The 12,133-nt window shown below is 42.4% G+C and overlaps 1 protein-coding gene across 1 annotated transcript in view; it reads left to right on the forward strand.

The window, feature by feature from the left end:
• The window catches only part of LRBA (LPS-responsive vesicle trafficking, beach and anchor containing), a 785,611-nt gene that overhangs the window by 762,242 nt on the left and 11,236 nt on the right, over positions 1–12,133 (forward strand). The window contains exons 54-56 of the mRNA XM_011956584.1: positions 1,791–1,892; positions 5,159–5,355; positions 9,933–10,084. Coding sequence (XP_011811974.1) covers positions 1,791–1,892; positions 5,159–5,355; positions 9,933–10,084 — 451 coding nt within the window. The remainder of the gene's footprint in view (positions 1–1,790; positions 1,893–5,158; positions 5,356–9,932; positions 10,085–12,133) is intronic.

Below are 12,133 nucleotides of genomic sequence, written 5' to 3' on the forward strand. Positions count from 1 at the left end.
TTAAGGTAGGTTTGCCTCCCAGAGAAGTTTCAAAACTTGGAATCAAATGAAACGAAGCCCCTTGTTCTGCCTATCCCCTTGCCTCTTCATATGTCACTTTCGGTCTCCCTTTATCACTAAACCTGTAGGCCATGTCCAGCGGCTGGCTGCACACAGCACTGCCAGTGTGGTGCATAGTTCTGTGTGACATCCCTTCAACTTAAGTCCCACTCAGAATTACCTACAGTCATCAAAGCCTTGAAGGAAACTGCGGGGACATGGCCCTGTATTATGTACTCTGGTACATGCATTGGAACTGTCGTGTGGAAGGCTAGACCTGAAGTGACTGCTGGCTCCAGGTGAAGTGGGGCTACAAGCAGAGACTAGACCTCTCTTCAGGGTAGAAGCCTCTCACGTTTTCTTGGTCATGGATGTCTGTCCATTCAGTAAAACTTGTTTTCCTCCCCTGCTACCTAGAAAAACAGGCATGTAGATACATTTTGCATAAAATTTCAAATAACCCAGTGACCTACTGGGAGAACCCCCACTTTGGAAGCCAGGTTAGTTTTTTGACGGCAGCATTCCAAGTACAGTAGGTTTTCAGTGGGTTTCCTCTGAGCTGCTGGACATCTTTCCTCTGAGTGGCTGACTGCTCCAAGGATAGTCAGCCGTCTGGGGTTAAGATACAAGCAGTTCTCTTCCACAGAGTTCCACAGCTGCTGGTAGCCACCTACTCTGTGGGCACATTTGTCTCTTCTGGATTACACAGTGTTAGTTATCAAGCATACTATAAAACAAATCCAAATCAAGAAATCAAGAATGCTAATAGAATCCTGCTCTCCACTTGGAAAGACTTTTTGTGTCTTCACCTTTAGAGACTATAAAAGTAGAGGATTCCTTTAGTTTTCAAATTGTATTCTTCAGGCTATACATGGAATCCGGTTTATCCTGTGGCTTCGCATGAACCAATCAACAAATCAAGCCCATTACCATTTTATTTAGTCATGGTGGGTTCCTTATTAACCAGCCAACCAACCAACCTTACTTTTTCTTTTTAGTCTGGGACAGACATACAGTATGACTTGTTCTTTCTACTTGTGAAAGTATTCGGCAACATCTGCCGTTTTTTGGATACTCCTCCTCTGTCCCCCCTTCTCCACCCACCGCCCCTCATTTTCAGTCACTATCTGTAGACTTATCTGTAAGGGTTTGGTTTTTTTAGGTGTTTTTTTTATTATTATTTTTGGTTCTTTGAATGAACTACAGAGAATATACCCATGAAATTTATATATCAGAAAAATACATAAGCTTAGTAGAGAGAATAGGTATTTAAGAGAGGGGCTGTAGAATTCTTGTGGAGGTAGCGGAAGTCTAGTTCAGACTGTCTTCATTATGATGGGTTTCAGCGGTCCACAGAGGATAAGGAGGGAAGAGGGAGGGGCGAGGCCTTTCTTTAAAATGTAAATTGAGCCAAGGTTCCTAATTTTACAGTCATCTGACCATAAAACATCTAATTGAGAGGCTAATTTTTTATGAGGCATTTTGGAATGCAGATTTTGTTGTATTTAACCCTGAGTTTTCAACCATTGTTGCTTGATAATCACATAAAGATTACTTGACATTCTAGCAGGATGTGGTCCTCATAATCAAACTATAGCATATAACTTGGATCGACTCCTAAAGTAGGATTGCTGGACAAATTCCCAAACTATAAATTAAATAGGCATGATGGGAATTAGGAGCAAGTTGTTGATTATTTAATCTGCATGAACTTGAATTGATTTGTTCTTTTTATCTGTCTTTTCCTACAGGTGAGACTGCTGCTCCTCGGGCCATTTTGACAGGCCATGACTATGAGGTCACGTGTGCTGTGGTCTGTGCTGAGCTGGGCCTGGTGTTGAGTGGTTCACAAGGTAAACCTGTGGTACCTTCACAAAATGGACGCATTTCTTGCTGTCTTCTAGAAACAAATTACTAAAGATTGATTTGGTACCTTTTTTCTAAAACTTCTGTCTGTTATGCTAGCCATTAGTCATATGGAACTATTTAAATTATTTAAAATTCAATAAAATTAAAATGTAGGTTTCTTGGTGGCACTAGCCACATTTCAGGGGCTCAGTACTCACATATGGCTAGTGGCCACCACATTGGACAGCACAGACACAGATCATTTCCATCACTGTAGAAAGTTCTGTTTCACAGCACTGCTCTAAAGAGTTTAAGATGTTTTTACAAACATATCCTATTAATATTCATATTCCCATGAAGCAGGAACAAGGAACATCTTTGTATATTTGTTTATTCTTCTTTGCTGTTACTGGGCCGGGTTCCATCTTACATTTGAACAGAAGCCCCTGACCCTGTCTGTTTTAATGAGGCAGGGGCCACAATGGCATTGAGAGTGGAGTAGAAAGATACTTAAACTGGTTTGCCTGGAGGTTTGTGCTGGAAACAGCATCATATATTTAGGCCCAAGATAATAAGCAAGCTAAAAGCACACGCAGCAAATCAGGATCTGACTGGGAACGGAGCTGTTTCCAATTCGTTGCTTATCCCATCGTAATAGTCTATCCATCTCTCTGTCTCTGCTCTGAGCTGAGGTCTGAACACAGAACAAAGTACTATATCTCACGTCTTTTAGGTTTATCTGGTGGGGAAACAGAGTATTTGGATCCCCTTACCTGTGTCCTAAAGTATAACAGTCTGGCTAACAAGGTGTTTTAAATATTTAAAGGATTGTGTTTATAAATTTGGTCAAAACATTGAAATAGTAATAATGATAGCAAGAATTCTATAACCACTGGATTTTTCCCTTATACTCAATAATTTCATACATCCTGAGCCAACAGGAGTTGTAAAATGAACCTATTATATTACAGGTCATCTTTTCTTTGCACAGTAGTATGGAACTGTAAAAGCAAGCATGCAAACTGAAACCATACAAAGTGATCTGAATAATCATTGGTCAATTTTACAATTGTTCCATCGTCTTTAAAAATTTTTGTCATGATGGGCATGGTGGCTCATGCCTGTAATCCCAACATTTTGGGAGGATAAGGTGGGAACATCATTTGAGGCCAGGAGTTTGAGACCAGTCTGGCAGCACAGTGAGACCCCCACCTCTACAAAAAAATTAAGAATTAGCTGAGCATGGTGGTGCACACCTGTAGTCTCAGCTGCTTGGGAAGGTGAGGTGGGAGGATTGCAGGAGGTGAAGGCTGTAGTGAGCCATGATCATGCCACTGCACTCCAGCTTGGGTGACAGAGCAAAACCCTGTCTCTAATAATAATTTTGTCAAAACATTAAAAACTCATACTCAGTTATACATATAACATGAAAAAGGTAGTAAAACTCACATGTACTTAATACATTGTAATTTAAAACATTTGACACATTGATAATTATTTATGAAAAACATATCAAGAGTAGTTTGAACTTGTTATATACATGTAATATACTTGTTATATATATGTTAAGGAGCTAGCATCTTTTCTATGCCTTGGGGAGCTGTCATACTCTAAGTTGGGATCAGCATCTAACATTTCATCTTTTGTGCTTTCAATGTCATGAAATATTCCCTAGAATTCCTTTAATGTGAGGCTTTTGCTGGTTTCAATTCTGGGACATCTTTGTTACACCTTCTTCCCTAACTTACACTGATAAGTTTCTTCATTCCCTTCCTGGCTGCATATCTACAGTGTCTCAGCAGGGTCAGCATCCCACAGGCAGCTCTTTCTTCTATAACCCCATTTATATTCAATTCAAATTGTACCTTCAGCTTTATCATTTTCCATTCTTTACTGCAGTTTCATCTTTGTTGGCCAATACCCTTTTTTGATTCTCCATTTTTGTGAAATATTATATGGCTTTATCACTGGGAGACAAAAAAGCAACACAGCTCACAGTTTGCTGTCTGTGTGTGACCTGAATATCAGATATGCAGTGAGCAGTCATCGACATATTTTGAAAGGAGTGATGTGATTGGTCACTGATGATGATGATGCACATCTGTTATTTATATAGTGATTTGTGGACTGAAGAGCTAGCCACAAAAGTGCATACTTTATGCAATTACTGTGACAACCTAAATCTGAACTATGTTATTGGAGGGCTGGTGTTATTTAAGGAGTGATAACTGAAATTCATGCATGCTGGAACTGTGTAAAGCAAAGACTGCCCGTGGATATTTTAAAAATTTATAAACTACCTGAGTGGTCAAGAAAGAGCTAAAAGCCTTATTTTTAAAAGGGCAAGCTTTCAGTAGTCATTGTGGGGAAAACGCAACGATTCCATGTGGTCATGAGTAATTTAGCCAGAGGAGTAGCAGGGCATATACCCCAGTGACCCCCGTTATCTGACTGAGATATCTCTTGGAACTTGCTCATCGCACAAGCAATCTTTGTTCCTTATTCCTTCTTTGCTTTGCATGTAGCAGATACTCAATAGAAACAAAAAGCTTGGCTGTGTGTGGGCTCCCAGCAGCTGCCTGTCCTCCTCTGGCACCTTGGCCTGGTGGTCCACCCAGGTGTTGGGAGTGGTGGATGCTGCTGCTTGCTGTGGAGGCAGCAGGGAGGTGGACTCACTCAGTTGCCAAAGAAAGTGGCCGAAGGGTTCCTGTGTGAATTTTTTGGAGGTTGAGAAGAACTACCAGGGACCCCCTTTCAGTGTAAAAAGTAGTGAGCAGTTGTAGAGAAGAAGGCTAAGGCCCTCAGAGGCTGCTTGAGCTGGCTGTCCCTGCACAGGCCCACATTGCCGTGGCTGTCAGGGCTCCTGCAAGGTATCCTGCAAGGAGAGGTCTGAGTGTGGCTGCCCACAGCCCTTGTTTGTTTGCATCCCAGCCTCCTTGAAGCTATGCTAGAATTGGAAGCTTATCCTGTTTCCCAGTTCCTCCAGTTTGTATTGCCTCTTAGCATAATGAATTTCAGAGACTAACTTCCTGTCTCTTGAGGAAAGTGAACTTGGACTTACATGATTTGGCTTCTCTCCTCTCCTGAGTGGAAGGAAGGTGAGATCTGTCAAACATGAAGAGATTTTGCAAAATAACTTGCACGTAAGATGGAAGTTTTTCAAAGGCTTTCTACATCTATAGTGTGGTTCTATAATCCTGTTTGATCTGTGCTCAAGATTCAGATTGTATTTGTCTGTTTTCATTAAATAATTTTGCTTTTTGTTTCTCAGAAGGACCATGTCTCATACATTCCATGAATGGAGACTTGTTGAGGACCTTGGAGGGTCCTGAAAACTGCCTGAAACCAAAACTCATTCAGGCTTCGAGAGAGGGTCATTGTGTCATATTCTACGAAAACGGCCTCTTCTGTACATTCAGTGTGAATGGAAAACTCCAGGCCACGATGGAAACAGAAGATAACATAAGAGTGAGTGCCCTGGGGACTCTTCAGCATTCACGACTTTTACCTCAACTCGTGTCAAGTGGGGAGGGAAAGGGTTCATGAAAGAAACCTCTATTTTTGGGTTGCCGAGGGCCTCTTTTCCACAAAAAATCTTTAGGTAGCACTCAGAAAAGGCTCACACACTTCGCACACCACAGCGGTGGACGAGGCCAGCTGCCGGCCTCCACCATGAGGCAGGCAGACAGACACACTACACTCGCTTTTATTTTTCCCTACCTTCCCATAATGCTGGCTGCATTTAAACCAAGTACACATACACGCGGCACAGCTGAGGCTGGTCCTTCAATAGAAGAGGTTTCCTTAGGGGCTTCTGAATCATCCTGGGTGGCTTTCAGTGGCACTGCTCATTTTTTTTTTTTCTAGAAAACGCACTGCGCATTGTTTTCTGAGTATGAAAGCTGAAATAGTACATTAGATGACACTTAAAACTGGAGTCTCTTTACATCTGAATAGCTTGGTGGTGGGACCAGTACGGATTATGACTATTTAGGATTATTAATTTCAGATATGACTTCATCATGAATAAGTCCAAAACATGTTAAGGAAGTTGGGCTTCAAATTATGAATTAGGCAGGCATTTTTTTCCCATTGGGTCTACCGGAAATGGCACCACCAGTGGACCTTCCGGGCTCTTGCTTCGTCTCCAGGATAGGACTCCACAAGTATCAGACGTTGAGAAAAAGAGTAAGAACTGTTCTTTTCAGAGGCTAGTTTGTCAAGGTCCTTTGTTTCTTACCTCCAAACTCCTTGGTGAAGGTTAAAGTAAAAGAAAGCTGGGGTGGTCCTCATTTTCCAGAATCAGGCTGGAGGGCAGGGCACGTGAGCTGTATACAATGAGGGGACCCAGGACGTGTTGGAGGCAGGAGTAGGGTCACGGGGGCTTCTACCCTGGCTTTGGGCTAGCTCTGGATATTCAACTCATTGCTATTCCTGACCTAGGCAGCTTAGATGACATAAATTCTCCCACTTTCCCAGATCTGGTCTGATCACCCCCTTCTCCTAAGTAAATACTGGTGTCAGGGAACAAAGCTCCTACATATAGATTACATGAGGAAATGAAGGACCCTTGCTGCTGTGTCTCCTGGGATTCATTTCTTGATTCGGTAGATGGCTTCCTTCTTGTGTCTCCACTGTTCTCTGTGGTCTCTCCATTGCATTCTGCCGGCCTCCACCACGAGGCATGCACACAGACACACTCGAACTCGCTTTTATTTTTCCCTACCTTCCCATAATGCTGCATTTAAACCAACTACACATCAGAGGATTTTCTTTTCCTGTTTTCTTTACAATAATAATGTGGATAATCTGTCACTTTGAGTTGCGATTATGTTGTCAGGTACGCTAATAAATCTGTAAAATAATTTGAGATCCCCAGCTGACTGAAGCAATTTCTGTGGCATTTCAGTTAGTACCAGGGGCTCTGGGAAGTTCCTTGAGGCAGCAGTGGGAGGCTTTCTGCAGACCATTCGTGCACACATGCTTCTCCTCTCTGCCCTGTAACCATCGCTTTTTCCCTCCGTAATATTTCCCGCTGGAGTTTAGGCTTAAACAATCCATTGCCTTTTCCCAGCACTCCTGCACTTTATCATGCTAGCTTGCAAGTGGCAGCTGTGTGACTAAAGCGAGCTTGCCTAAAATGAGCAGTACCTGCCCGCAGCTCCAAAGACTGATACTTTCACCGCTCACTACCTCGGGAGGCAAGGAAGGCAGCCACAGGCTGGGAAGCCAAGGCACTACAGAGCAGAATCTCCAGCTCCATCCTCAATCTGAGCCCATATAAGGAATGGACACCATGGAAACAAATTAGTCATCAGCTCAGACCAGAAATTATGTTTCTGTGAAATACCAAGAACTCTGCAGGCCAGCAGCCTGGGGAAGCTCTGCACTAATCAAGGCTTCCCACCTATTTTTATTTTAGATGCCAGATTGCTCTGTGGCATTTTGGTTAGCAGCATATCATAGTCCATCAACTAGACAGTGTTGAGATGTCTTTATGAACAGCTGATATTTAAGGAGGCAGCCTGTACAGAGCAGCAAAGTTATTTTATCCTAAGCAAGGGAGAACCACCATTCACCCAGGGGAACGCATTTGTTTTCCCTTCCTGAGGCTGTGTTTTAGGATGTGGTCATCCCCAGCAGACTGCTGTGGCCTGCTACTACCTCCTTAAAACCAGTGCAGCCACGGCGCTGTCTACAGCACTCAGGATTTCAGGGGATGAGATTAACGTGTCTCTGGGCACGTTTCCAGAAGTTTGCCTCTAGTAACACTCCAACCTGGATATGGAGGTGGCCTGTCAGTATTTGAGTGGAAGATCAGGTGCTGCTTGCTAAATGTTACCCTGGCTCTTGCTGCCAAGAGGAATTTGGCCTCTCATGAAAGAGGGCAGCGAAATCTTTTTTCACCTTGGGAGGCATCTGGTTCATTAAAATGTTTTGAATGCTGATGACTGTATAGTCCCTAAAGCCCAGGTTTTACTTAATTTCAGATGGAAGCAGGATTAGAGATTCTTTACTAGAACAAAGAATTAAAGATTAATGGTTTTAATTTGTTTTGGTATAACACTTATCCAGTAAAAAGCTTCAAGTATAAAATTCAAGTGAACCACAACCATAAGGTTAATCGATTTTCATCAGCTGAATTTTAGATGTGTAGCAAATAGTTGTTTGTCCTCGTCTTCATTGCAGTTCCCAGACACCCCTAGAGATTGCCATTTGTGAAATGAATGGGGGAAAAGGATATTGATTTTTGCTCATCTTGAAAATATCTTAATATCTGTGTTTACTTAACGAGACTTAGAGAATATGCAACTGTCTTCCACACATGGGTTTTTATTTCCTAGATGTGTTTTTGTGTTTTTGAGAATAAGCTGTATTTAAGAGACTACTAAAAGTTGGCATTTGGGTGAATGTGAATTAAATGGCTAAGAAAGTCTTTCCCTTTCTATGATTTTTTAAAAAATATGTCAAAGAGTGAAGACTTAAGGCAGCTATACTAGAACTGAATGTAGAACAGTGCGAATGTATCAGAAATTAGGTTTTTTTCTTTCTGGCTTGCCAGCACAATCTGTATGCCCCTGCACCCAGGTGGACATGCGATTACAGGTGTTTGTAGTGGCTTTAAAACTCCGATGCCATCCACTAAAGAAAGGAAATTTGTATCTTAATAAGCTAAGAAAACAAGGCTTGGAGGTACCAGGCAGGAGGAGAGGAAGGGGTAATAGGATTGGCTTTTGGAGTAGGGAGGGATAATTAGGAGTTGCCACACTTTTTCTATAAATGGACAGAAAGTAAATATTTTAGGCTTTGAGGATTCTACATTCTCTGTTGCAACTACCTGTGAAAGTAGTCATAAACAAATGGGTGTTGCGATGTTGCAGTAAAACTTTATTTATGGAAGGCCAGGTGTGGTGGTTCTTGTCTGTAATCCCAGCACTTTGGGAGGCCGGGGGCGGCGGGCGGGGGGGGAGGGGGAGCACTTGAGGTCAGGAGTTCGAGACCAGCCTGACCAACATGGTGAAACCCTGTCTCTACTAAAAATACAAAAATTGGCTGGGTGTTGTGGTGGGCACCTGTAATCCCAACTGCTCAGGAGGTTGAGGCATGAGAATCACTTGAACCTGAGAGGTGGAGCTTGTAGTGAGCCAAGATTGCATCCCTGCACTCCAGCCTGGGTGACAGAGCAAGACCCTGCCTCAAAAACAAAAAAAAAAACCTGTTTATGGGGGTTCAGATTTGGAATTCATATAAATATTCATGTGTCATGAAAAATTCAAGCACTGAAACATGTTAAAACAAACAGTTATACGAAACAGGCAGTGGGCTGCATTTGGCCCGCAGGCTTTCATTTGTGGATGCCCATTTTACAGGATCAAAGAGCAAATTCTGAGCCCGTACTGTCTGTTCAATGCTAGTAGGAAAGGACAGAGGGGCACAGCCTAGAGCTGACTAAACCACAGGCTGGAGCGCTGTCAGCCCTGGAGCAAGAAAATGCTGAACTGGGATTTAATCACCCTGGAAGTTGTAGCTCTCTACCAAGTCTTCTTCCCAACTGCTGTCAAAATCCAACAGGCTCAGGGAAGGTGCCAAGGTTGCTGGCTGCCTCCCTCCGGCCGGAGTCGCACCCAGCAGGGGATTAGAGGGGATGTAAGGTCAGGCGGCACCATCTGCCAAGTCTTGGGACTGACAGGCTTATTAGCATGTCCACAGTGCAAATGAAGAGACGCCAGGGCTTCTCGTTAAGAGCACTGGTCCCTGTCCACAACACACACCACCATTCTAGTAGCATTTGTAGAACTGGAAGAGTTTGCTACTTAGTCTTTAAAAAAGCAAAGCCAAAAATAATCTCAACCATTGCCAAACTTTGTCCATTTGATTTTTGAAAAATGGCAGATATTCTACAACTCATGATTTTCTAAAAACTCCTGAGGATCTCTCTCTCTTCTCCCTGTACTACAGTAGCTAGTGTGAGAGTGACTCAAACACAGAGTGGGACCTGCAAGTTTCCTAGAACCTCATTTCTACTGAATGTTGCTGTCTCACAGGCCATCCAGCTGAGCCGAGATGGACAGTACCTGCTCACAGGAGGGGACAGCGGAGTGGTCGTGGTCCGGCAGGTGTCGGACCTCAAGCAGCTCTTTGCCTATCCAGGATGTGACGCTGGAATCCGGGCCATGGCACTATCTTATGACCAGAGGTAACACTGCAATCATGGGCTACAAATAGGATTTCCAAAACTGCAGAGGGGACTGGTCGTGTTGGCTCTTGCCTGTAATCCCAGCACTTTGGGAGGCTGAGGCAGGAGAATCGCTTGAGTCCAGGAGTTCAAAACCAGCCTGGGAAACATTGTAAGACCCTGTCTCTACAAAAAATAACATTTTCAAAAATGTATAGTAAAACCTGCAGAGGGAATTTATTTAAATGGGCTGGTGGAGTTGAGTTGTGGGGGTCACCTGTACAATCAAACCAAGAACACTTTTTTAAAAAGTTTGATTTTCTTTCTGATGACATTGCCACTCTTAGACAAAGGCTGAGTTCTCAAGGAATAGACAGAATTTAAGTAGCAAAGGTTCTGATTACAGTGATGCAAAGCTTTTTATATTTCTTTGAAGTATCTTTTTTTAATTATACCTTAAGTTCTGGGGTACATGTGCAGAACGTGGTTTGTTACATAGGTATACATGTGCCATGGTGGTTTGCTGCACCCATCAACCCGTCATCTACATTAGGTATTTCTCCTAATGCTGTCCCTCCCCTAGGCCCCCACTCCCCCCAACAGGCCCCAGTGTGTGATGTTACCCTCTCTGTATCCATGTATTCTTTGTTCAACTCCCACTTATGAGTGAGAAGATGAGGTATTTGCTTTTCTGTTCCTGTGTTGGTTTGCTGAGAGTGTCGGTTTCCAGCTTCATCCATGTCCCTGCAAAGGACATGAACTCATTCTTTGGTATGGCTGTATAGTATTCCCAGGTGTATATGTGCCATATTTTCTTTATCCAGTCTATCATTGATGGGCATTTGGATTGGTTCCAAGTCTTTGCTATTGTGAATAGTGCTGCAATAAACATACGTGTGCATGTCTCTTTATACTAGAATGATTTATAATCATTTGGGTATATAACCAGTAATGAGATTGTGGGTCAAATGGCATTTCTGGTTCTAGATCCTTGAGGAATCGCCACACTGTCTTCTACAATGGTTGAACTAATTTACACTCCCACCCACAATGTAAAAGCATTCCTGTTTCTCCACATCCTCTCCAGCATCTGTTGTTTCCTGACTTTAATTATCACCATTCTAATGGGTGTGAGATGGTATCTCATTGTGGTTTTGATTTGCATTTCTCTAATGACCAGTGATGAAGAGCTTTTTTTCATGTTTGTTGGCTGTGTAAATGTCTTCTTTTGAGAAGCATCTGTTCGTATCCTTTGCCCACTTTTTGATGGATTTTTTTTTTTCTTGTAAATTTGTTCTAAGTTCTTTATAGATTCTGGATATTAGCCCTTTGTCAGATGGATAGATTGCAAAAATTTTCTCCCATTCTGTAGGCTGCCTGTTCACTATGATGATAGTTTCTTTTGCTGTGCAGAAGCTCCTTAATTAGATCCCATTTGTCAATTTTGGCTTTTGTTGCCATTGCTTTTGGTATTTTATTCATGAAATCTTTGCCCATGCCTATGTCCTGAATGGTATTGCCTAGGTTTCCTTCTAGGGTTTTTATGGTTTTAGGTGTTACATTTAAGTCTTTAATTCATCTTAATTTTTGTATAAGGTGTAAGGAAGGATCCAGTTTCAGTTTTCTGCGTATGGCTAGCCAGTTTTCCCAACACCATTTACTAATTAGGGAATCCTTTCCCTATTTCTTGTTTGTGTCAGGTTTGTCAAAGATCAGATGGCTGTAGATGTGTGGTGTTATTTCCGAGGCCTCTGTTCTGTTCCATTGGTTTGTATCTCTGTATTAGGACTAGGACCATGCTGTTTTGGTTACTGTAGCCTTGTAGTGTAGTTTGAAGTCAGGTAATGTGATGCCTCCAGCTTTGTTCTTTTTGCTTAGGATTGTCTTGGCTATGCAGGCTCTTTTTTGGTTCCATATGGAATTTAAAGTAGTTTTTTCTAATTCTGTGAAGAAAGTCAATGGTAGCTTGATGGAGACAGCATTGAATCTATAAATTACTTTGGGCAGTATGACCATTTTCACAATATTGATTCTTCCTATCCATGAGCATGGAATGTTCTTCCATTTATT

This window comes from Colobus angolensis, unplaced genomic scaffold (genome assembly GCF_000951035.1).
Source record: "Colobus angolensis palliatus isolate OR3802 unplaced genomic scaffold, Cang.pa_1.0 Scaffold111, whole genome shotgun sequence".
NCBI classification, from domain to species: Eukaryota; Metazoa; Chordata; class Mammalia; order Primates; family Cercopithecidae; genus Colobus; species Colobus angolensis.